The sequence below is a fragment of the Liolophura sinensis genome, chromosome 9 (assembly GCF_032854445.1).
Source record: "Liolophura sinensis isolate JHLJ2023 chromosome 9, CUHK_Ljap_v2, whole genome shotgun sequence".
In the NCBI taxonomy this organism is placed as follows: Eukaryota; Metazoa; Mollusca; class Polyplacophora; order Chitonida; family Chitonidae; genus Liolophura; species Liolophura sinensis.
In genome coordinates, this window is record NC_088303.1 from 28,438,140 (window position 1) to 28,464,585 (window position 26,446).

General features: G+C 39.3%; 1 protein-coding gene across 1 annotated transcript in view; it reads right to left on the reverse strand.

The window, feature by feature from the left end:
* LOC135475764 (coiled-coil domain-containing protein 150-like) overlaps window positions 1–25,830 on the reverse strand; it is a 31,721-nt gene extending 5,891 nt beyond the window's left edge. Inside the window, exons 1-17 of the mRNA XM_064755702.1 lie at window positions 25,796–25,830; window positions 20,772–21,455; window positions 19,609–19,794; window positions 18,633–18,762; window positions 17,294–17,430; window positions 16,549–16,635; window positions 14,767–14,876; window positions 13,488–13,665; window positions 11,309–11,470; window positions 10,350–10,541; window positions 9,405–9,596; window positions 8,544–8,713; window positions 5,852–5,945; window positions 4,907–5,076; window positions 4,463–4,589; window positions 3,286–3,480; window positions 815–883 (exon numbers count right to left, since the gene is read on the reverse strand). Coding sequence (XP_064611772.1) covers window positions 815–883; window positions 3,286–3,480; window positions 4,463–4,589; window positions 4,907–5,076; window positions 5,852–5,945; window positions 8,544–8,713; window positions 9,405–9,596; window positions 10,350–10,541; window positions 11,309–11,470; window positions 13,488–13,665; window positions 14,767–14,876; window positions 16,549–16,635; window positions 17,294–17,430; window positions 18,633–18,762; window positions 19,609–19,794; window positions 20,772–21,455; window positions 25,796–25,825 — 2,913 coding nt within the window. The 5' untranslated portion in view covers window positions 25,826–25,830. The remainder of the gene's footprint in view (window positions 1–814; window positions 884–3,285; window positions 3,481–4,462; window positions 4,590–4,906; window positions 5,077–5,851; window positions 5,946–8,543; window positions 8,714–9,404; window positions 9,597–10,349; window positions 10,542–11,308; window positions 11,471–13,487; window positions 13,666–14,766; window positions 14,877–16,548; window positions 16,636–17,293; window positions 17,431–18,632; window positions 18,763–19,608; window positions 19,795–20,771; window positions 21,456–25,795) is intronic.
* Window positions 25,831–26,446: the final 616 nt, after the last annotated feature.

A 26,446-nucleotide genomic window follows, 5' to 3' on the forward strand; every position in this document is an offset into this window, starting at 1 on the left:
CATTACAACAATGGGGAATTAAGCCTTAGAAAAGTCAGTAAAAAAGATAAATTTTGTCCTTTCTACTTTATAATTAGGCTCACAAATCAACTCAATATGATTGGATTTTAATTTACTTCTGAAAGTTATAGAAAAATAAAGCAATATGTAGTCAGATCAGGGCCTCTACAGCTTCTAAAAGGGCGTACCAAAGTCCAAATTTCATCAAGCTCCAGTTTGTATTATTGTTTAAACAAGTCTTTAATAAGAGATCGAACCCTTTCGTTGCTGAAGATGAAAACATCATGTGACTTGTCAGAGTTAGGCAACTTTGCTGACTGACAAATTTCCCAATCACCTAACATTCACCTTGTTCTGGAGACTCCACAAATTGTCATGTTCACAAATGCTCAGCTCTACAATTTCCTCCACCATTTGTCTAATCAGAACTTTTTATGACACTTTTTCAGATGCGCATGTTAAAGTAAATGTAATCAAAAATGGTTGCCTAACCATTCTGCCAGGTCACGTTGTACAGAAGGACACCTTTTTTTACCTTTAGCAATGAAAGAGTTGAACTCAAAACTTCCTCATTGTATGTTTACAGGTTGTGTTTGAAGCACCCAACACACAATAAAACTCTCTTCTAGACTTTTCTCCTTGTTACCATTTCGAGAATGCCAATTAAACAAGTTCCAATACTTTAGAAATCACAACAATGACATAAATTGTTTAGAAAAGAATAGGATTGTATTTTAACACTACCAGTGCAGAACTTCACACAGGCACTTGCCATTTTCCTTTTAACATCTTCTTTTACACTTGCATTCCTTACCTGTTGTTTATTTTTCTCTACATACTCATCTCTGACTTTCTCAAGGTCATCTAGCTCCTCACGGACAACCTGTACATGAGCAGACAGATGTTATGTACAAGGTCACTGACAAAGTTGTTCAAGTGGATTACTTTACATGTGATGCACCTTTTCACAAGAAATATAGTATACATACTAGTGTTGCTTTTAAAATACATCTAACTTTTTTTTTCTTTTTCACAAACTTATTTTCTTGTCTGCTGTGTACAATAAATGTTACTAGCCTTCTAGATGCAGTGTGGGGTTCTAGCATGCTACAAATAATAAGTGGTATCAGCCTATTACAAACTGCAGGGTAGTTTTAGGCTGCTGTGGTTTGTGGTTTATAGATTGCTACATGCACATACCTGTGGTTTAGTTTGCTACATGCACAGTACATGATCATACCTTGTGGCTTTAGTTTGCTACAGCCCAGTAGTTTAGCGCTCTAGTAGCCTCTCTCCCAGTAGCCTCTCACCAATGTGGTCGCTATGAGTCCAAGTCCAGCTCATGCTGGCTTCCTCTCCGGCCGTACGTGGGAAGGTCTTTCAGCAACCTGCGGATGGTCGTGGGTTTCCCCCGGGCTCTGCCCGGTTTCCACCCCCCATAATGCTGGTCGCCGTCGTATAAGTGAAATATTCTTGAGTACGGTGTAAAACACCAATCAAATAAATAAATAAATAAATACATTTAGTTTGCTACATGCATGTGTACCTACCTTGTGGTTTTAATTTGGTACATGCATGTGTACTTACTTTGTGGTTTTAGCTTGCTACATGTACACTACATGTACATACCTTGTGGCTGTAGCCTGCTACATGCACGTGTACACACCTTGTGGTTTTAGCCTGCTACATGCACATGCACATACCTTGTGCTTTTAGCTTGCTACATGCATGTGTACATACCTTGTGCTTTTAGCTTGCTACATGCATGTGTACATACCTTGTGCTTTTAGCTTGCTACATGTACATACCCTGTGTTTTTAGCTTGCTGCATGTACACTACATGTACATCCCTTATGGTTTTACTTTGCTACATGTACATACCTTGTGCTTTTAGCCTGCTGCATGTACATACCCTGTGGTTTTAGCTTGCTACATGTATACTACATGTACATACCCCGTGGTTTTAGCTTGCTACATGTACATACCCTGTGGTTTTAGCTTGCTACATGTACACTGCATGTACATACCCCGTGGTTTTAGCCTGCTACATGTATACTACATGTACATCCCTTATGGTTTTACTTTGCTACATGTACATACCTTGTGTTTTTAGCTTGCTACATGTACATACCCTGTGGTTTTAGCTTGCTACATGTACACTACATGTACATACCCCGTGGTTTTAGCTTGCTACATGCACATACCCTGTGGTTTTAGCTTGCTACATGCACATACCCTGTGGTTTTAGCTTGCTACATGTATACTACATGTACATCCCTTATGGTTTTACTTTGCTACATGTACATACCTTGTGCTTTTAGCTTGCTACATGTACATACCCTGTGGTTTTAGCTTGCTACATGTATACTACATGTACATCCCTTATGGTTTTACTTTGCTACATGTACATACCTTGTGCTTTTAGCCTGCTACATGTACATACCCTGTGGTTTTAGCTTGCTACATGTACACTGCATGTACATACCCTGTGGTTTTAGCTTGCTACATGTACATACCCTGTGGTTTTAGCTTGCTGCATGTACACTGCATGTACATACCCCGTGGTTTTAGCTTGCTACATGCACATACCCTGTGGTTTTAGCTTGCTGCATGTACACTGCATGTACATACCCCATGGTTTTAGCTTGCTACATGCACATACTTTGTGGTTTTAGCTTGCTACATGTACACTACATGTACATACCTTGTGGTTTTTGCTTGCTACATGTCCATACCCTGTGGTTTTAGCTTGCTGCATGTACACTACATGCACATACCCTGTGGTTTTAGCTTGCTACATGCACATACCCTGTGGTTTTAGCTTGCTACATGTACACTACATGTACATACCCTGTGGTTTTAGCTTGCTACATGCACATACCCTGTGGTTTTAGCTTGCTACATGTACACTACATGTACATACCCTGTTGTTTTAGCTTGCTACATGCACATACCCTGTTGTTTTAGCTTGCTACATGTACATACCCTGTGGTTTTAGCTTGCTACATGCACTTACCCTGTGGTTTTAGCTTGCTACATGTACACTACATGTACATACCCCGTGGTTTTAGCTTGCTACATGCACATACCCTGTGGTTTTAGCTTGCTACATGTACACTACATGTACATACCCTGTGGTTTTAGCTTGCTACATGCACATACCCTGTTGTTTTAGCTTGCTACATGCACATACCCTGTGGTTTTAGCTTGCTACATGTACACTACATAGCTTGTTACACACACCATGTGGTATTAGCCCGCTACAAACAGTATAGTTTTACAGACCTTTAAGTGTTTCACATGCTCCTCCATTTGTTTCTTTGCTCTGGCCATGTGATCATTCTGTGCCTTTTGATTGGATAGTTTCTGGCGTAGCTCTTTCACTAGCACTTCCTGTTCTGTCAGTTTGTGTCGCAATTCAAGGTTAGCTCTCGACAATTCTCCATTCTTTGTTGCCATTCCTTCAGTCTGCTTCTTCATCTGATAGGGAAGGATTTTGGAGGTAAATTACAATTCTGATTATGTCATGAAGAATTATTCACTTCCTCTGTTCAGTACATAAATATTTGCTCTCTTTGCATGGAGTTTAAATACAATTTTATGACCTGGTTTTTCAAGAAAAAAAGAACTTCTGTGCTACTGAATGAATGAGTGAATGATTATGGCTTAACTCCACATCAGCAATATTTCAGCCATATCGTGCCGATCTGTGCATTTAAGAAATCACTACAAGAGAAAATCATCACTTAAGAGGTCTGCTGATTTAAATGGAGATACTTCTTTCAATTAAGAAAAAAACACAAACAAGAAGCGAAGAATGTTCTTCTTGAAAATGTGCCCCAAAATCAAGAATAATAATACCATCCAAGACAATGAAGTCCTTCCACAGAGTTGCTATTCGCAAATAAAAAAAAAAGCAAAAAAAAGCAATGGACTCCCTGAACATAGTACAGTTTTAATCGTACTAAAGTTCATGAGTAACCATACTGAGCACAATCAGCTGTTGACTGGTATCAGAATGGGTAGTTTTACAGACAGGTACATCTGGGTAGTCACCAGACACAAAGACTACTGCACAGTAGTATAAACCCCACCATCTAAGAAGATGAAGGTAGTGTGGAACGGTAAGGAGCTGTTTGTGGTGTGCTAATGGTGTGCTGGTGGAATGCTATGTGTGAGCTAGCGGTTTGCTGGTGGTTAGCTAGTGGCGTACTAGGTGTGAGATGTGGGATGTGCTAGTGATGAGCTGTGCTAGTGATGAGCATGTGGCGAGCTAGTGGTATGCTAGTGCCATGCTGCGGAGACCTCTCAGGTTAGTACTGTACAAATGTACATGCTGAGCTATATCAGTTGAGGAAAGTTGTTGATACATGTGTATGGCAAATGTACAAATGGAAAAAACAGGTCAGGCTAAGGGCCATAACTCTGATGGAGAGAAAGTATACGTTAATGCATATCTTACCTCGGAGACATCTTTATTTGTCTTCTTGATGGACTTTTCTCGTTCTTGCTTCAGCTGATCTTTGACAGCCTTCAGTCGCTCCTCGTAAGTTTTTAACTCATTTTGCACAGTCTTAAACTCTTTTTCTCTGTCAAATATAGGTTCAAACATATCACAAGCTGTCTACATGTTATCCTTACAACTCATATATTAACAACAGCATATCATAAGCACTTCATGTATTGCAGAAATTAATACAACACACTGGATCTCAATAGTAATGGTCACCACAATATGGCTGGAATCCAAAATGGCGCTAAGCAATAAGCATTCATTCAATCCTAATGACAAAGCCTTGATATATAACACTCTCAGTACTCGATTCACAATGGTAAAATTAAATCAAACTCAGAAATGCTGAAATGTTATCTTTGATCTCAGACTGCACCTGTCTCCCTGTCTTACCTAGCATCTTTGAGTTTGGAAATCAGGGCGTCCTTCTTCTCTACATCTGCTTGTAGTTTATCCACGGTAGTCTGAAGCCCACAGTTGGAATCTAACACATCCTCCAGGGAGTTAGCCATTTTGGTATTGTCGTCCCTACACTGCTTAAGAGCTTTCCTCAAGGGCTCCAGCTGAAAAGCAGAGGATAAAGAAATCGCTTTATTTACGAGTATCTGTGGTTAATTAGTTAGCCAGATGAAGATTAAAGTATGAAAAGAGTTGTAGGAAACTGAAATGCCCTGAGAAAACGCATGACCTTTGGCAAGTTACAGACAAACTTTTGTCATATGTGGTGCTCAACAAACACAAGGCTACAACTGGCACCCTGAGTGCCTTAAATCTCAAACAGAGGCCAGACACAGTGAGAAGAACAAAGCTACATAAATCCATTTAGGTAAACATAAATCTTTGTACTTCTTCAGCTACTTCAAACTTCCTGACTTAAAACTGCAGCTAATTGGGTTAGAGTCAGAGTTGAGTGTTTGTGAGCAAGAAACAGGACTTAACAGCCTGACTACCAATCAGTGTGTTCATAAAAGTGTTCTTATCTAAAATCAGGGGGCTTCAGTGGCCAAGGGGGGCTTCCTCAGTGGCCAAGGGGGCCTTCCTCAGTGGCCAAGGGGGGCTTCCTCTCCAGCCATACGTGGCACGGTCTGCATGCAACCTTCGGATAGTCGGATAGTCGTGAGTTTCTCTTCGGCTCTGCCTGGTTACCTCCCAACATAATGATGGCCACCATCGTATAAGTGAAATATTCTTGAGTACAATGTAAAACATCAATCAAATAAATAAACAAATCATCCAAAATCACATTTTAATTTTGGGCTAAAATCTTCTTTGATTTTAATATCAAATGTGATGTACAGACGTTTTATGGACCACACTGCTGCATTTATGTAGCCATACCTCCTTAGATTCCAGCATTTCCACTGCTACCAGCCTCTCTTTGAGCAGTTCTGCTTCATGCTGTAAATCTCGTACAAGTGACTTTGCCTGTGATCTGAAAAAACCAAAACAAGACACAGTTACATGTACACTTGGCTTCACTGATACAAAAGCTTTTATAAAATCTTCAAGTCATGGTAAAAGCAGCTTTTGGAAACTGTCAATTAAGATGATTTTTTTGGTTCACGTTATATCCAGGCATGTTCACTTCCTCAACCGTTTCACATATGAATGAGAAACTTTAAAAGGACAAGACAGCATCTCGCTAAAACATATTTCAATCGAAAGCAGGATACTCAAGCTATCTGAAAAGCATCAAACTTTATTATTTTAATGAGATTTCACCAAATAACATGTAGAACCAAATGGCAATACTGCACAAATGGCTGGTGTGAAACGAGGCAGCCATCTTGAGAATTTTATCCAATCAAACACGTTGCTATCAGATTTTGCGGCCTAAGCTATGACCTAGCCTTTACCCATTCACTCCATAAAGTGACATGTGATAACACAGAATTACTGATAAAACATCATGTTGAGATCGTGTACAGCGATTTATTTACCTGTAGCCGATAGGCAATTTCATGCAATGTTGTGGGACAAGTCTGTATCATATACGGACCACCACAGACTAAAATCAGTTGATTTACAAGCTGTGTAATATTCAACGATGGTACTCAAATTATGTCAGGCAGCAGTATACCTTCTCAGCCCACACAGCACTCATCTCCCCAGTAAACCTTAGACCTACTTAGACACGCTGTTCAAATTATACCAATACATTTTTGTCGTTTATCTTAGCATTTAGTCAGCATGCAGTTGGTAAATAACAAATATCTGATTCAGTGAAAAATTCATTTCGGATGCTGAAGGTTTAAGGCAATGAGAAGACAGCATCTCATTGGACAATGCTTAATTAAGTCTTAAGACATTTTGTTTTTGTTCCGAATATATTAGAACTGAAGATTTTAAATTTTGCCCTTTGTCTTTCTTACATACAAAGGATTTTTTTTCTGTTTTCTTTTATGAAATACAGTAAAGTTATTGAAACACCGTGCTAAAGCCGACGTTCTTTCTATGACATCTGTGATCAATAGGTGTCATCTACTGTCATCTTAGAAGCTGCCACTACTAACTGAAACATAAAATCCAGCGACAGTTGAATTCCTAGATCAGTCTCAGTGGTGCTCAGATTTATTTCCATTTCTGCCAGAATTGAGCATGAATCCAGTTGTACAACAATCCTATTGCAATTTTATAAACATTTAACTAGGGTCAAAATCACCAGCACAACCACTCTGGAGGCTACTAAATCAACCAGGAATACCCTGGCTGTGCATCTGCAGGCTACTAGTAAACTGCATAAATGATATAGTACACTTACTATACAGTGTTTTGAACGGTTCAAGCAGTGGAAGATATATCCTTCCAATATGTTGAATTTTTGAGAGAGCTATTTATCACTTGGTCCTTCCTTCATGGATGAAGTCCACAACTTCATTCTACAACAGGCTGCTTCTTAAACTATCATACGGGAAATACATTTATCTTTGACTTTAGAGAGTTAGATTAAACGTGACATCACCCTGCCATCGATAATGGAGACATGCTGAAGCTGTGTCAAGACAAAGTTTCACTAAACTTTTACTAGGCTGAAAAAAAAATCTGAAAAAATATTTAATATCGGTTTAAGATACTTTGAATAGTAGTCTTTCAGTGTTCATAAACATTAGTCAGGTGCTGTCTTTCACTTTAAAAAGAAAGACAACAAATAATACAACCAGAGTTTTAAAAGGAAGACTGGTGGAAACACACCCAAATGGTCAAAGACCTCTTTTTTCGGACAGTGCTTGGCCGCTCCATAAATCAACTTGTTTCACAAATGTTCATTTAACGTCAAATATTCTAAAGTTCTGGTTCACTGTTGCAGCCAAACTTTCACTGATATACTGGTATTTTAGATTCTGTAAAAATGTTATAAAACTTAAAGTTGCTGTTTTCAAACTTGTGTCAAAAATTTGCTGCTTACAAGTAGTTAATAATAAAAACAGTATTCAGGAATAATTGTTCCTTTTCCCAGCCATAATTAATAAGGTGATTGAGGAAAGCACTGTGTATTTCACAACATCTATAAACCAGTGTTTTAATTCTTGCCAAAAACTCTGAACAACTGGGCAATACAAAAACAGCTCATCTATTGTTCCGCATTCCATTTTGGAATATGAACAAATATCATTATCTGAAATATTGATTTTAAACAGAACAGATTTTGTGACCAATGTTCTGTAAAGTATTTTGTACTGCAAAGTTTGTCTTCTCTCATAAATCAACTTCTAATAAGGAATTCCTACAAGGTCATGCGTTGCATCAAGTTAGAGCAACCAGAACCACGATGTTGCATGACTTATACCCCTGCAGGCACGTATGGTTAAAAGGTGAAACAGACTTCCGCTGATGTAAGCAGAAATAACTCCCACCTGATTTATAGAAACTGATAACATGGTGGTGCTGTCAATTTCTTCAACACTATGTGATTTTGCCTATTTTTAACCGCGATATCTCACTTATGCAGCATCACAAAGACAAAAAATTTATGCGATACTTCACTAATGTACAAGAATGTGAGCTGAAAAAAGTATGACAATTTGCTCACTTTTCTGTGGTGAGCTGTGAGATCTGTGAGTCCTTCTGTCCCAGCTCCTGATGAAGGTTCTCCATCGCCGTCTGCAGCTGTGTGTGGGACGCCATCACCTCCTCCAGGGTGTGGGTCAGCTTACGGCTGTCCCGCTTACTCTGCTCCAGTCTCTGATCTAGACTAGACAGCTGAAGGGAAGTTAGTAAGCATCAATAAAACTGAGAAATTCAAACTGAGAAATTCATATACATTGTGTATGTTTACTGTTTGGCTGGACTTTATAATGCTGTACATATGACACCAGATAAGTTGTCTCACTATAAGTTGACTGACCATGGTTTAACACCAAATCTGAATAATTTTTCACTTTAACATATGATGGCAGTGACCTTTGGAAAGTTACTGACAAACTTGTATTTTTTTTATTTATCTGATTGGTGTTTTACGCCGTGCTCAAGAATATTTCACTTATATGAAGGCGGCCAATGTATGGTGGAAGGAATCCGGGCAAAGCCCGGGGAAAACCCATGACCATCCGCAAGTTGCTGAAATACCTTTCCATATACAGGACAAACTTGTACACATCTGACATAAAGATATGCACACCATACCTTACTGTCACCAACGAGTCCAACGATCAGTGAGAGCAAGGCAATCTACAAGTCTCTCACTAAGGTAGGGGAAGCTTTACCACTTTTAAGGCTAGAGGTTTGATGGGTAATTTTTGAGGTTCAGTGTTTTTTCCCTGTCTCAAGTGTTCTTTTCCAACAAAAATGTGTTGAAAACCAAGATTTTTACCACAACAGCGTAAGCCTAGAGCATAAAGATAAACCACAAATCAAATTTTGAAATGAGAAATGAGAACACAAAGCTTCATACCTTGTGACTCTCCTGCTCTTCCATAGTATTGAGACGCTCTAACAGCTGATAGTTCTCCTTGAGGGCCTCATCTCTGGACTGTATCGCCAGGGAGAAGTCCTTATCTCGCCTCTCTCCACTCTCCTCACACTGCTTCACCTGGCTCTCCAGACGTTTACCCTTCAGCTTGTACTCACTCAGCTCTTTCTGACACTGACAAACAACAACACTACTCAGCTGAGGACAAGGGAAACAGAATGTTTATTAGAAATCAATTTTGTTTTGTCAGGTGTTTCATGTCATAGGTTTTTTATTACAGGCCATGCTTAAAAATATGTTTGCTTTTAACCTGCACCCTGGCATAACCCGACCGACTCTCCAAAAACAGGCCCTACACATTTTATTGAAATTTTGAAAGATGTGTTCACTACCGATCGTCTCTGGTTTTTTTGATAGGGACGGGGTTAAAGAATTTTTTAAAATCTAGCCTCATCCTACACTCAGGCCAATTCATACCTAAGTGAATGACAAATGTCAAAAGATAGGATGTCAAAATTTGACTGAATGATCGAATGACAGAGTGAATTATGAACCTTTTTAAACGGTTGTATTACGAATTTTGCAAGAATGACACCAAAAGAGCAACTGATGTCAACAAAATGGCAACAGGGTCCCAACTGCTCTGGTATTATCTAAGGTACATGTAACACAACAACCCCTCAGACATAAGATCCAATCAAGAGAGGCTAAACACAGTCTGATTAGGATGCAATCAGTGTCTATAATACTGAGGGTACTCTTCACGTGTACATGACACAGCTGTACAAGACATATACAGCGAGTGTGTATACCACAGGTATCTAATACTGCTTTACAGAAACATCTGTAGTATTACGGGATATACTCTCTCTTTTATACATGTACACGTATGACCCTGCCGTACAGAAGACAGCCATGCTTGTATACCTTAAGGTACTTGGCCTCCATTGTGTCTCGTTGTTTGTTAAGCTGTATAACCTCTGTTCTGGTGTTGGCCAGCGCGTTTACCTCTGCCTGTAGCTGGGTCACTTGAGACTGTAACCGACCTTTGTCATACGCCAGTCGGTTCTTCTGTTCTGTGGTCTCCTTTAGCGCTGAATCTAGCTGCTTCTGTGAGGACTGTCAACCAAACCATACAGAAACATATCTACATGTTTCTATGAGGATTGTGAACCAAACAATACACAAACATATCTACATGTACACATGGAGGATCAAACTGTTTTTGTGAGGACTGTGAACCAAACTATACACAAATATATCTACATGTACACATGGAGGATCAAACTGTTTCTGTGAGGACTGTGAACAGCATATCAAGTTGTTTCTGTCAGGAGTAGGAATTGAAGAATTCACAAATACACACAGCAATATGAAGCTGCTTCTCTCCAATGAATACACAAAATACATCAGGTGAATCAAGCTGACCATCTCCAATATCTCCAATAAAAGCGACCCCGAAAGGAATCTACACACAAGGCAGTAAAATATTTTACACAATTTCTGCACACAAAAACCAATCAGGTAATCAGAATAAAAAAACTTGTTAAGCATACAAGGCTGCTGACTTTTGAAATGATCTGAGAATACATAAAAATTTTATCACAGACAAGATCTAGGGCAGTGATTACATGGAAACCTATGACCAATTGAAACTCACAGAATTTGTTACATACGCAAAACCTCACGCACGGTTCCACAAAGTGAACCTGTACACAAAATATTATAAAAATCCCAGGCCAACCCATGGTAGACGGATGAAGAGTCCAACAGAAGGGCAGAATTAATGTCTCTGGCTGTCTGTGGAGAGTGGGATAAAAAAAAGCACATATATGTATATATACACTGTATAACTTTTTCAAATAAAAAGGGTATTGACTGTTCACCTGTTGACAACTCAGTGCTCTAACCCGGTCCTGTAAGCTGCTGTTCTCTGTCTCTAACTGTTTACTGGCCTGTGTTAGACTCTGGATCTCCAGCTTGGCGTCCTGTAACTCTGTCCTCAGTCTCCAGCGCTCATCTGACATCCCGTCCACAGCACTGTTCACCTGAAACCACAGATACATGTGTACTGTGATCGGTTTGACTTTATTATACCGTAATTTGTCAACTTCTTGTCTGATATCCCATTGGTAGTGCTGATCTTCTGAAACCACAGAGACATGTGTACTGTGATCTGTTTGACTCTATTATACTGCGGGGGCATAGGAAGCAAATTCAAAGTGTGGGGGGGGGGGGCCTAGAGTCCCAGCCAAAAAAAGGGAGGGGGGGGGGGGCCCGGAGGCGCCAAGGCCCCGGAAGCTCTGAAGGAGCTATATCACCTTAGGGATGATTTGCTGTATCTTAGATATGTCAGATGAGGTGTTATTGACTATTTAATCCCATCTGAAAAAATTGAAATAGACGTTTAGCTCAATTGTTGATGCTTTTGTCTGGAAAACCACGGGTCAACAAAGAATATTGTAACAATTTATCCAGAATTTACCATTAAATTTATGCATGTCGGAGAAAGGTTGGTGTAGATTGACTAATACAAGCATTTAACTCGCATGGAAGAGAATCGGTGGAAAGAAACATACATGTTTTTACTGGGCCTTGGTGGTAAACTTGCTGGCCTACTCACGCTGGCTTGCTTTTGATTGAAATCAATGTCATTCACATGTATACAAACATTTTTTGATCAGGCCTTTGGCTCAGACGTGCGTCTGATTTAGGGGAATTGTCAGTAACGCGCCAAAGTGAGTGGTTACAACGGTTACTTATCTTTCCTTCACTGATGAATCTTGCAACCCGTCCTAAGTGAAGTGATCTTGGAATGACGATAAACCATAATGAAATAAATAACTCAACACTGATGAGAGTATATATTGTACAAATATATGAATTACTTTGCTTTTTGAGCTCAATAGAACTGCAACGTTACTGCACTGAAACACAGTCACTAAATTAGAAAAAAAAGATTGTTTTTTGAGACAAATTAGTCAACTTTTTTGTCAAATTACACTGTAGATGGTTTGCCCTTCTATGGGAGAATTGTATATATTAATATGTGCTACTTCTATTTGTGTACTGAAAGTTAAAACAAGCAAACCTACATAAACCCTACATGTAATTTTGGCACATTATCAGTTTGGAAAAACAGGTATATATAACTTTGTGACACTATATCATGTTACCTGGAAAAGCCAAATCTTTGAGAAATAATCAAAACTCACAACCTTATGACAATTGCAGCCATGGTTGCATGGATGCAGAAAATACAAAACCGACGTTGCAGAAAAATTGTTATTAAAAAAAAGACCATTATTTCAGTACATGTGGCATGAACATTTGTACTTCAAAAACCGCCTACGCTAAGTAACTCTCATAACAAGAAAGGAAAACAATAAAATGAACTATATGTCAAACTCCATGAGAAATGTCCAGGTGGTTGGATTTATTTTAAATCTGAACTCGACGAAGTTTGTCAAGTGGCTCCATTTCAATCAACTGACAAGTCCCGTCTTCACATGTATCCATGGATCCGTGTTTGTGTTGCAAACCTGAGTGGGTGGGGTGGGGGGGGGGGGGGGGGGTGCCAAAGATATGCTGACATCCTGTCCATAGCAATGTTCACATGCATCCAGGGATAACACATATTCATGGAAACAAGTGTACTGTGATCTACTCTGCTCTAATATACTGTAAACAGTCCACTACTGTAATTTGCCACTTTAGCATCTGACATCCCCACCACAGCTCTGTTTGCATGAAACCATGAATAAATCATCTGACACCAAAACCACAGCATTGTTCACTTCAAACCACTGACAAGCAACGTGATGTACTCTAATGTTTAGTTTTACATGTGACTGTCTATCTTATACAAAGGATGGAAATGAGGACATGAACGTTGTCAGGTATTAAACAATGGGGATTAATGTGGTGTGTAGAAAACGGGTAGTTTTATATAGATATGTATACATGTACTTCTGATTAACATCTCTTGGTTTCATGTACTTAATGTCATATACCAAAACATATGTCGTCTGATTTTTAAATTCCCACAAAGATGTAGTGCCAAACCTCTTCCAGAAGCGATTCCTTATCTTTCATCGCTCTCTCCTTTGCCTGTTGTAAATCACACAGCTTTCCTCTGAGTTCTGTCAGCTCAGCCTCCAGCGCCTCTGTCGACTGTTGGAACTCACGCTCGCGACTCTTCAGGACGCCATTGCTTTCCAACACCTCATTCTCTAACCCTTCCCTGTTCATTGTTCAAATAATAACACATTCCTATCTTAGAGCAGAAATATGACATCAAGAATTTTGCAAATAACATGGACTACAGCTAGAAGATCGGTAGTTCTCCAGAAGTACATGTATTTTAATTTCAAGAGCTAAAACAATACCTACATGTGCATACATGTATTTCAATAATAAAATCATGTTCACAGAAAATTTTAACCAGAAAGCAAGAATAATAATCAACAACAAAAGACAGGCAGTGACAAAATGACAGCTTCTAACCAAAAAGTCTTTACATCATAACCTTAAAAGAAAAGAGCTCAAATGGTTAGTGCGCTAGCACAGCGTAATGACCCAGGGGTCTCTCACCAATGCAGTCGCTGTGAGTTCAAGTCCAGCTCATGTTGGCTTCCTCTCTGGCTGTACGTGGGAAGTTCTTCCAGCAACCTGCGGATGGTCGTGGTTTTCCCCCGGGCTCTGCCCGGTTTTCGCCCACCATAATGCTGGCCGCCATTGTATAAGTGAAATATTCTTGAGTACGGTGTAAAACACCAATCAAATAAATAAATAAATAAATAAATAAATTAAAAGAAAAGGCAACAATATAACCAGAGTTATTTCGGAAGAGGAGAGGAAACAGACCTGAATGGCCACATGTATTTATTAGTGTGCTGGCCAGTAACTATAAAATCAATTTTTTATCAGGAATTCTCACAAAGCCATGTTAAAAACAACTGTAAATACAATGTTGCATCACTTGTAACCCACACACACATGGTTAAAAGGGAAAACAAATTTTGGGTGACATGAGCAGAAATAGCTGTCTCCTTGGGATATAGAAATAACTCACATTTGGATGGTCAAAACTGACAACATGGCAGCAATTCTGATAATGCATGCTTTTGCTTACTTTAATATCTCAGATATTGTGTCAGATGTGAATCATCACAAGAATAGAAAATTAAGTCTTTTTTTTAACGTCTTGTAGGATATTTTATAGATGAACATATATGTTCAGTGAAGTGTAGTCTTTTCTTTTAAAACGTACATCAACAGTACATGTAATGATACATATATGTGTACAATTACAGTACTATGTAGTCGTATACAATGTTTGTACCTTTTAGCTACCAGCTCCTCATTCTCACATTCCAGCTGTTTCACAGTAGCCTGAAGTTGTCGCACTTTCTCCTCCATCTTCATGTGGTTTTCAGTGTTTTCCTTCTCCATCTGAGAGGTTATTTATGGAGAGAAAACCAAATTAGGTATACTACTTTCTGGCTTGTGCGTTGTATTTAATGAGAATCTTCAACCTTTTTGGCCTCTAAATCACTTTTTCCAGTGTAATTTATTATTCTCAAAATGACGCGGGGGCCTCCGTGGCTCAGTCGGTTAAAGCGCTAGCGCAGCGTAATGACCCAGGAGTCTCTCACCAATGCGGTCGATGTGAGTTCAAGTCCAGCTCATGCTGGCTTCCTCTCCGGCCGTATGTGAGAAGGTCTGTCAGCAACCTGCGGATGGTCATGGGTTTCCCCCTCGCTCTGCCCGGTTTCCACCCACCATAATGCTGGCCGCCGTCGTATAAGTGAAATATTCTTGAGTACAGCGTAAAACACCAATCAAAAAAAAAAAAAAAAAAAAAATCAAAATGACGCTAAATTGATTCGTTTGTGTCACAGAAGCTGCATGCTCCATACAACTGTGTCAATTATTTCTCAACAAGCCATAGTTCTCTCAGCAACTACTGCAGGGGCCTCCGTGGCTCAGTTGGTTAGTGCACTAGCGCAGGGTAATGACCCAGGAGGCTCTAACCAATGCAGTCGCTGTGAGTTCAAGTCCAGCTCATGCTGGCTTCCTCTCCAATCGTATGTGGGAAGGTCTGCCAGCAACCTGCGGATGGTCGTGGGTTTCCCCCTCGCTCTGAACGGTTTTCACCCACAATAATGCTGGCCGCCGTCTTATAAGTGAAATATTCTTGAGTACGGCGTAAAACACCAATCAAAATAAATAAATAAAATAAATCTCAGCAACTGCACGTTCAAAACTTTGATTGAAGAGGCAGTTGAACAGGATGAAGAATTATGGCATGCTAATTATGTCAATTCCACTTGGTCCCAAAACTTCAACAAACTGACTGGGCATATTACCCACAGCAATGATCCTATAGCGTACACACAAAATGCCTCACAAGGCATAAAAGGGATATGTAATCCTGCACAATGGCGACTTGCCCATGCAAATGTAAGAGTATTACATTACCAGTTTACTCCCATTATGTCATAAAGAAGGCATAATGCAAGAATATTACATTACCAGTTTACCCACATAATGTCATGAAGAAAGCATACTGTAAGGGTATTACATTACCAGTTTACCCACATAATGTCATAAAGAGGGCATAATGTAAGAGTATTACATTACCAGTTTACCCACATAATGTCATAAAGAAGGCAAGAGTATAACATTACCAGTTTACCCACATAATATCATAAAGAGGGCATAATGTAAGAGTATTACATTACCAGTTTACCCACATAATGTCCTAAAGAAGGCAGGCCTAATGTCCTAAACAACAGGCTACAGGGCCCGCGTTACTTTATGTAGGATCAGATACCCAGTAACAGAGGGCAGGTAACTTTAAATCAGAACCTTTTGGGAAAAGAGTCAAACGTTTAATATATTTCTGACACGAATTTATAGAGCTCTGTAAATATAAACTCATGCTAGTCAAAACATTTGACGCTTTCCCCAAAAGGTTTTGATTTAAAGTTAATTGAATTTTCACTGATCTTTTACTTTGTAATTTAGAATTACAGATATTGCCATCTTCACACATATTTTGGTCCAGGTTAAGAAAAGCACCTGTGGGGGGTGGGTTGGGGGGATTATTTTAGAACTGTACCTGAATTGCTTTACTCCTCTGCTTCTCTGCATTTTCAAGAGCTTCCTTGAGACGCTGATTCTTTCCTTGAACATCTGCATGAACTTCCTACAAAGGTTAAATCAGATAATGAATAGTGAAACTGATGAAAAAAAAATGAATAAATGAAAATACAACAAACAAATTTAATTATGTTTATGAAGCATTGAAGTCATGATGCAGACACCTGTCATGATACAGACTGAGGTCACAATACAGACTGCTGTCATGATGCAGACTCAGGTCACAATACAGGCTGCTGACATGATGCAGACTCAGGCCACAATGCAGACTCCTGTCATGAATGATATAGACTGAAGTCACAAAATAGACTGCTGCATCAATGCAGACTCCTGTCACAATGCAGACTCCTGTTATGATGCAGACTCAGGCCACAATGCAGACGCCTGTCATGATGCAGACTCAGGCCACAATGCAGACTCCTGTCATGATGCAGACTCCTGTCATGATATAGACTGAAGTCACAATACAGGCTGCTGCATCAATGCAGACTCCTGTCACAATGCAGACTCCTGTTATGATGCAGATTCAGGCCACAATGCAGACCCCTGTCATGATGCAGACTCCTGTCATGATGTAGACTCCTGTCATGATATAGACTCCTGTCATGATGTAGACTTAGGTCATTATGCTAGCTCCTTTCATGATGCAGAATCCTTCTGTCATGAAGCCGACTGCTATATATGTCAGTACAGTTTTCACTAACCTGATGTTCCAGCATGAGCTTCTCCATGAGTTCCAGCTGATGGATCAGATCTTCATACTGACACTTGAGTTTGCTGATCTCAGATCTCAGCACTTCTCTCTCCTCTTCACCACGGCTTAACTCCTTGACTTTCTCACCTGTCACGTTTAATGGACAATAACTCACAAATGTACATCTGTCACAGATTTGAGACATCCACCAGTATTCCATGTTTTAGTAGTACACAGGCTACAAGGATCTCTTTTCAAGGATTTCCCTCTCTTGTATCAGGCATCAGTTCAAATATTCAACTCTCTTAGCATTTAGAAGTACCAGTGTGATGCAATTTAAGCAACCACAGAGATTACCTGTAACTATTAAATCTATCTGTGGAATTTCTTGTTAGGTTAATTACTTTTGAATCATCACAATCTGCTCCTGTGCACTGAGAAACAGAAGTAAAAAGCACAATATTTTCCATAGACCCATATGCTTGAACACTGATATAAAAGAATCTACCTGCTGTCAAGGGAGGTAAATCCTTGACTGAAATAAAGTGGTACAAGTTGTAGAGTTTGACAAATGGAACCATGAGAACGTGGTTTTATATCTGTTCATATTTCTTGTGACTTGTCAAATTCAGCTGGTCAATAAAACAAATCACACCATTTAAAAAAGGATTAAACAAAATCCTTTCCCACAGTAGTCAGCACTGGCACAAAATAACAGCATCAATATTTACAACGAGCTCTTGACTGAGTTTCCAAGGCTAACCCTAAGCCAACACTTGTTGCACTGAGACCAATCTAACCTACCACTTTCTTGAGTGGACTGTTTCTCGCAGTGCGGTTTTGGGAGTTCCAATCATTTTGATTTGATAAATGTCAAGTCTGCTTCTCCTGCTTCAGTAAAATGCAAAATTTCATATCATTGATTCAAATCACCCAGAATGCGGGGAAACATGCGGCTTGTATAAAGAGACTCACAAAGACATCTGAATCAGAATGTGCTGAGAGCTGTATAATGTGTAACAATTTTGTCTCAGTGGATAGTGATACCACAGATACTGATTTATTTATGATTGGTCTTTTACACCGTACTCAAGAATATTTCACTTATACGACAACGGCCAGAGTTATGATGTGAGGAAACCGGGCAGAGCCCGGGAGACACCCTTGACCATCCACAGGTTGCTGGCAGGCCTTCCCACATACGGGAGAGAAAGCCAGCATGAGCTGGACTTGAACTTACAGTGACCGCATTGGTGGGAGGCTCTTGCATCATTACGCTGCACTAGCGCGCTATAAACCAACCGAGTCACAGAGGCCCCTACAGATACTGAAAAATCCTATAAACTCACCCAGTTCTTTCTCAAGAATCTCACACTTTCTGACAGCCAGTTGCTTGTGGTCGGTTTCCGCTTTGAGATTCTCTTTAGCTTTCACGGCTTCTGCTGTTAGCTCATTGCAGTTCTCAGCCAGGCTTCTCAACTGTGTGAAAAACAATCTATATACATGTGTGATGGGCATACAAACATGGTTATTCCCACAATGAACTTTACACAATGACTCAGGAGCTTCTCATCCACACGCTCACAGTGAGTTCATGTCCAGCTCATGCTGGCTTCCTCTCTGGCTGTGGGAAGGTCTTCCTTAATTGTCCTGAACTGGATATGAGGTTCAGGGGGTTACCTAGGCTTACCTCAAAAAATGAAAAAAAAAAAAAAAAAGACCTACTGTTAAAAGTTTTTATTACAATTTTGAGTGAATAATTCATCAACATTTCTGTAAAAACGCCTATCTTTCTCATTAGCCAGAATGACAGGTTATGCCGAATAAACATTTTTTTATTGATGGCCTCATTACTGGCAAACATAGCAAGCTCTATTTAGTGACATTTACAGTCTGCTACAATCTGGTTCTGGTTGTTCAAAATTGTCATGTGATCTATATGTAATAACAGATTTAACTTTAGGCCAAATCTTCAGGTTTGCACTTGGTCTATAAATAATTGTGCAACAGCATATTAAATATCTACTAAATCTGCTGTTGTTCCATTTGCTCTCTGTACAATTGTATTGCATGTTGGGTTTTGCTAAAATCGCAAATATATTGTAATACTGGTATTAGCTTATACAGTTTGAACAACTGGGCCCTGTTAACAGACCCTCAATGGCTGTGCTCAACCAATCGCACATCTGGATTCAGATTCCACAACATTGGTTGCAGCCTGATGTCAGGGAATTTAGTGGGTAGATAGCAAGGTTCAGTCGTTTCTCTCCACATCTCACTGCTACATGTAAAATCTAATCACCATTTCCAGTCTTCCATCATTACCTGTGACCTCTCCGTCTCAACGACTGTCTCCATTTCCCGAACCCTTGACAGAAGGGTATCGTGTGATTCCTCCAGACTCTCACGCAGACTTCTCTCCCTTGACAAGTCATCGTGTAGACCTTGAATTTTCTTGTTAAGCTTTTCTTTTGTATCACTAAACCCAAGGATTTCGGCATCTGATTCAGACTGAAAATTACAATTGTATTAGGAAATGTCAAATAATATATACCACATATACAGACAACCAAACAAGCAATTCTAATAACAGATCTTTGATATATCCAAAATAATTAGTATCTCAACCAAGGGGTAAGAAACTTGTTTATTCAAAATATTAAACATAACATTAGTGGCTAAGCTTAATGCTTGAGCAAGTTCTGTATAAACTACACATAATACAGAACAAGAGGCCAGAGAATCCCTCTTCCGAATCAATTAGTCAGTAACACGTGCCAGAAGCTTTCCTGTACTGTACTAAAGTGCGCATGTGTCATACATGTATGCTAACTGACTGTTTGGGACAAGTTATGGTCTCGCTAACACCAATGACTAAGATTGCGAACATCTGGGTACTTCACTTGTATGAGCCAGGTGCACGCAGACGACAAGGTGAAAGACAACTTGGGAAGGTACAGGGAAATGAGCAGCACTGGACGATACTCAGAGAACAAGGGCTGATAGTAACCAGAAGTTATAACATGTAAAGACAACAGACCAATGTGCACAGCATATATAAATTGTGAACGTTAACAAAAACCGGTTTTGGACTTGTGAGACTGTGTTGCAGAGTTTTGTATTAACTCCCATGTTATTTAGACAAAGTTTTCAACGCCATGTGAGAGCGAGTATGCATGTCTGCGCAAGTAAAATGACAAATGCCCGGATGTCCACCGTGACGAATAGTGCAACAAATCACCATGCTCTGCAAATGGAAGATTAGAGCACAGCTAGTGGAATATGTTTGCCAAAGGTGGGCTAGTGGTATCTCCCTGAGCTTGAAATTTGACTTTGGTCTTATATCATCAGGTTTGTTACTTTTGTGTAACCTACATGGAAAGGTACACTGGTTGAAGACATAGGTAAGAAATGATACTACTAACTGCCAATCAAGAAATTAGGGATTGCTTCACTGAATAAAAAAAAGTTTACCAGTGAACATGTACCTTGGCCCTGGAGCTGGCTTCAAGTTCATCTTTCAAGCGTTTTATGTCCTCCTCCAGAGCTGCTCTTGTTTCAAGTTCCTGACTCGTGTCATGTCTGGCTCGGGACAAGGCACGCTCCAGTTTGTTCACCTCTTGCGAGTAGCGCTCTGTGACAGTTGCAAGCTTTTCCTCAGCTTCTACTTGCTGTTTCTTCTTTAACTCATAATTTCCCTTTAAATTGAGCAAATTAAGTTTCAGTGTTTGTATAGCACTTTCTGTTCTACACATCCTTGATATAAGAGCATCATAATTTTGTTGAGGTGGACCCTGGTTATCTCCCTTTGAGAGATTTCCTACCAGAGGGCCAGCACTTTTCCCACCACTTGCTAAAGAATGTGAAAAGTCTTTCAGGGTTTTTCCTTTCATGTCTCGCTTTACACTGCGCATGTTTCCCTTTCCTGCAACAATGTCCTCAAAGTTCAGTATTGAATACTGGCCAACAAAGTCTCCCTGATTAAGACCAATGGGTCCAGATTGTCTCCCTTTCTCCATAGTTTTGCTAATTTCTTCCAAAAGGTGGCGAGTCTCCTCCTCAGCAGCCTCTAACTTTTTCCCCATGAGGTTAAGGCTTTGTTGGGAGGGGTTTCTCTCCGGGTTAGACAGTGGTGGGATTACTGTATGGGACATTTTCAACATCAAAACAGGCTGAAAAAAAAAAGAAAAATATACAGTGGATATCTCATATTCTTATTCTAAGGAACAAATATATAATTTATGTTGAAGAATAACAAAGAAATTTTTTATGTTTTTTTTTTTATGTTGAAGAATAATAATGTAATTTTAGCACAGTAATATAATGATGGCTTCTTTAAAACACTTGTTTATGCCATCTTGGTGAGAACAAAGCACTTTTCTGTAAATACATCACGGGTGTACCCTGTGTACTGCTAATAACCACCCCCACCCCATAGTCAAATATCTGACAGGCATATATTGTATATATTCTGTTATAACTACAAACTATATCTAGCACTTAAATCGAGTCCCTCAGAAAATTTTGCACTGAAGAAAATGGCGTATTATACATGTAGGTTCTGGTTTTGCATTTATTGAATTAGTTGTGGAAACAGTCAAAACTCGATCTGCCTATTATCATGATTATATGCGAATTAGTAATCACGCCGGGAACTAAACTGTTTGTGAATATTTTTTCTACTCAGAGAAAACAAACAAGATTTGTGTCAAACAACGTGGCATTTGTTACAAGTAAGATGAGTATCCTGTGAATGTTAGTGTATGTTGTAAAACCCTACGCGGATGATGGTCGAATCCTACGCCCATCATACATGGATCCTACGCCATCCTACGCGGATGGTACACCCATCTTGGCTGTATGATCGGCGTATGATATAAAGCCCTTCCTATATAGATGATTCGATCCACATCCTACCAGATATAGCATTAGGATCAAGCAGTACTGTAGCTTTTTCTTGCACTGACCAGTCCACATAATGTTATTTATCATAAAATATCACATATATTCTTTGTCATATATCATGTGGAATTTCTCTTTAACATGTATGTTTGATAGAGAGTTGCTGGTCAATTAGAGATGTATATCAGGCAGTCACTTAACATCTTGAATGAGACAAGAAAGTGGTTTTCCAAGGATGATACCTGCCAGGGAGCATGATACTGGCAATGTATATCTATATATGTCATGTTGCAATCAAAACGTCTATATTGTATTATATGAATTGTATTAAATAGATTCTAGTTTTGCTTCAGGAGTTAAATAAAGACCACACTCTGACAGCACGACTAGCATATTAAATAATAAAAAAAGCTGTATTCACTAGAAATTCACCTTTATACACGGTAAGGTACAATAATGAAAGCAGATGTGTTTCTGACCCTATGATTTTAGAATATATAGGAGGGTTGAGTGGTATTGGTTTACCATACCATAATTAGCCTTGGACTTTTCGTTCCTACATGGTCGACAAAGATATGTACTTTCTGCATGTTGGAAGCTGCTAGTAATGCTTGCCATTCGGTCTATATACATATGCAAAATATGGCCCATCATCAAATGATATTAATAGGGAGATAGGACAATGAGGTACAATATAACAGTACACCCCCCCCCCCCACCACCCCCATCCTGCCAACACACACCTACCCCCCAACCGCCAATTACGCACACTTCTCGGGTCAAATATATGACAGCAGGTGTACATTGCATCATTTCACACAAAAGGGGAGAAACAATCTACCAAGAGAACTGTAGATGTGACAAGTGAACTGTAAATGTGATCAAAAAAAGCACTGTAAATGTGATAAAAAAAATCACATATTTTCCCTTACAATGCACCTTGCAATTAAATCATCTTCCGGAGCCTAGCCCTGTGCAATCCTGTATGATCACTCCTCATGACGCTGAAGATTTACACACAGCTGTATCATCCTGAAATTGAAACTTGAAAATGATAGTGGTTTTAAAATCTAAAATTAACATGTATTTCTCAATGTAACAACCAAACTGATAAGAAAAACAATAAAGCACAGAAAACACAACAAGTTAATAATGTTACCAAAAATGTGGTGGAAAAAATGAAAGATTATCAAACAAATACCAACACTATGTCCTCGAAAACATTCAAAAGCAGAACACAGAAGTTTTACATCATGGCTTCCAGCTTTATGGAGGAAGGCTAACAGCCTGGGGAACCCACAACCAGCTACAGGTTGATGTAAGACCTTCCCATTGTACGGCTGGAGAACGGAAGCCAGCATGAGGCACGATGATGGAGACGCTTTAAATGCTGTACCTGGAGTAGTGGTAGCATGGTCCAGTATTAATGGTCATGTAATGTATCAATGGCCATGTACTGTAGTAATGGTCATCTGCAGACTGCCACTAATTTGCATGTTCAGGTATGAACTAATTCACTCTGGATAGTTCTCCAGATAAAAATATATTATCTAAATTTATTTGTCTTCCCACAATGTGAACTTAATTATCACTCCTGGGATAGCCTTTAAGTCTCAAGAACTACATAATGTATGCACGGTGAATTTCACAGCTCAGTTTATCTACCATCATGTCCACCAGAGGCTCTGAACAATAGAGTTCTGACCCTCTCTACTGGACACAGACCCCCATTACAACCTCCGTTTTCAGTAGGGACGATTGTAGTTCTGTGTATTTTAGGGTGTAAAGTCTTTTTTTGCTGCCAGCCTGCCGTGGTGTACAGGTGCATGCTTGGTATCAAAATGATGGAAATTGTCTAAGCTTTGGGCAGGTATGAGTTTTAATGGTGAAAGTTTGAAATTCTGGGCGAGAGGACACAAGGAGACAGGTGGTGATGAGGCTGCGAGTGACGTCCCCTTGGCGTTGCTAGGCACCCCTCCCAGCTGCCGGCATGGAAAGGTCCAGATTTTGACGGTCAACCTATGTCAAGATTTTTACAGCTTCTTTCTCACATGCTGGGCCAGGTATGCACCAAAGCTTATTGGCCTCGGAATGTTTGGGACTGAGCTACAGCGCTAAATGTTAACATTGTCGCTTATGGAAAACTAATGGGGGTCTGTGGCCTACTGGACTAGTCTGAAAAGCGTATTATAATCCTACCTCCAGACAAGAAATAATGTAACATTAGTTATTTCTGAAGAATGGTGGAAACAAAACTGTCATATTCAACCCAAACAGTGATTTGAGTTACACTGAACTGTGATATCACGCATATGGAAGATCATAAAAAGGTAAGCCATTCAAACTGTATGTGGGATGTTTTATTCATGCATATGGTGATATCGCATATTACCGAGGTGAAACGAAAAAGGTAAGCCATTCAAATTGAATGTGGGATGTTTTATTCATGCATACAGTGATATAGTATATCACCAAGGCGATACCAAAAGGTAAACCCTTCAAACTCATTGTGGGATCTTTTATGCATACGGTAATATCTTATATTACCGAGGTCATACCAAAAAGGTTAACCCTACAAACTGAATGTGGGATCTTTTATCCATGAATATGGTGATATCGTATATCACCGAGGAGATACCAAAAAGGTAAACTCTTCAAACTGAATGTGGGATGTTTTATCCATGCATACGGTGATATTGTATATCATCGAGGTGATACCAAAAACGTAAACCCTTCAACCTGAATGTGGGATGTTTTATCCATGCATACAGTGATATTGTATATCACTCAGGTGATACCAAAAAGGTAAACCCTTCAACCTGAATGTGGGATCTTTTAGCCATGCATACGGTGATATCCTTTATCACAGAGGTGATACCAAGAAGTTAAGCCCTTCAAACCGTATGTGGAGTGATTTATTCATGCATACGGTGATATCGTATATCACCAAGGTGATACCAAAAAGGTAAGCCCTTCAAACTGAATGTGGGATCTTTTATCCATGCATATGATGATATTGTATATCACTGAGGTGATACCAAAAAGGTAAGCAATTCAAACTGAATGTGCGATCTTTTATCCATGAGATAAAATACAGAGGTAATCCCTTCAAACTGTATGTAGGATGTTTTATCCATGCATATGGCGATATCATATATCACCGAGGTGATACCAAAAAGTTATATTAAAGGTATATTGTTATTTAAGCACAATATATTCTTCCTCCATGGTCAAGTTTTGTCTTTTCAGTTTTAAGTTTAAAATTATATGATCATAGTCACACATGTAATATTTATGTCAGTGCCTCTCGCCTGATTCCACCCTGGGTAAACGCTTCACATGATGACATCATTATTTACTTACTGAAAGTATTACACCTTTCAGATGACACCTTATGTTTGGCATCAACAAACAAGAAGTAATATGTATCAACCTTTCGCTGGATATCGATCATCTGAAATTTTGACATTTGCTTGTTGTTGTTGTTGTTCAGAACCACCCGATTTGCTTTTACAGAGTTGACGACGTTTAAAACACATACCTACGATCAAACACATCGGTCCATCTAGGTAATTTGCGCACAAATATTACACGAAGAGTTTTTTTTTACCTGCTTTAAGTCATATTTCCCCGTCGACATAAGACTCTGTCTTTCAAATTTCAACTTGTCGAAGCATGTTTAGCGCCGAAGTCCATTTTAGCCCACCAACATTTTGAAATGCAAACGACCTTAATAAGTACCTACATGACCTAGTTCTTATTGGTTCAGACACGGCACCTTGACACAATGGGTTAGCTTCACTTCTGAAACTGTCAGACTTTTAGGACAAACTCATTCCTGTCTTACGATCACAAAGAATTCAAAATGAAATCATGATTAGGCATACACTATTTCTTCATTTCTGTGCAAACCCACAGGCCTTCTTTTCTCCCAAAACGGTCATGAAAATTCGGCGAAAAATTTACCTGTACAGAGTAACATTATAAACATTTTTTGAGAGACAATTTTTCAATTATTTAAAGGAAAATGATGTAACTATTAGTAACAAATAACGCAATTGTTTAAAAAAAACATGAAGCATTTATTTTCGTTAAGGCCCGAAAATCTGTAGAGCTTTCGCTAGTTTTGTAGGTTTCTTTTTCGAGGGTTTTGTAATTTTGGTCCGGCATTTTAGATATTTTCACATGTAAATATGCACGTGATCACTTGTTAATAAGATATGTCCAAAGATATAACAGCTCAGTTTAGACGGTAATCTTT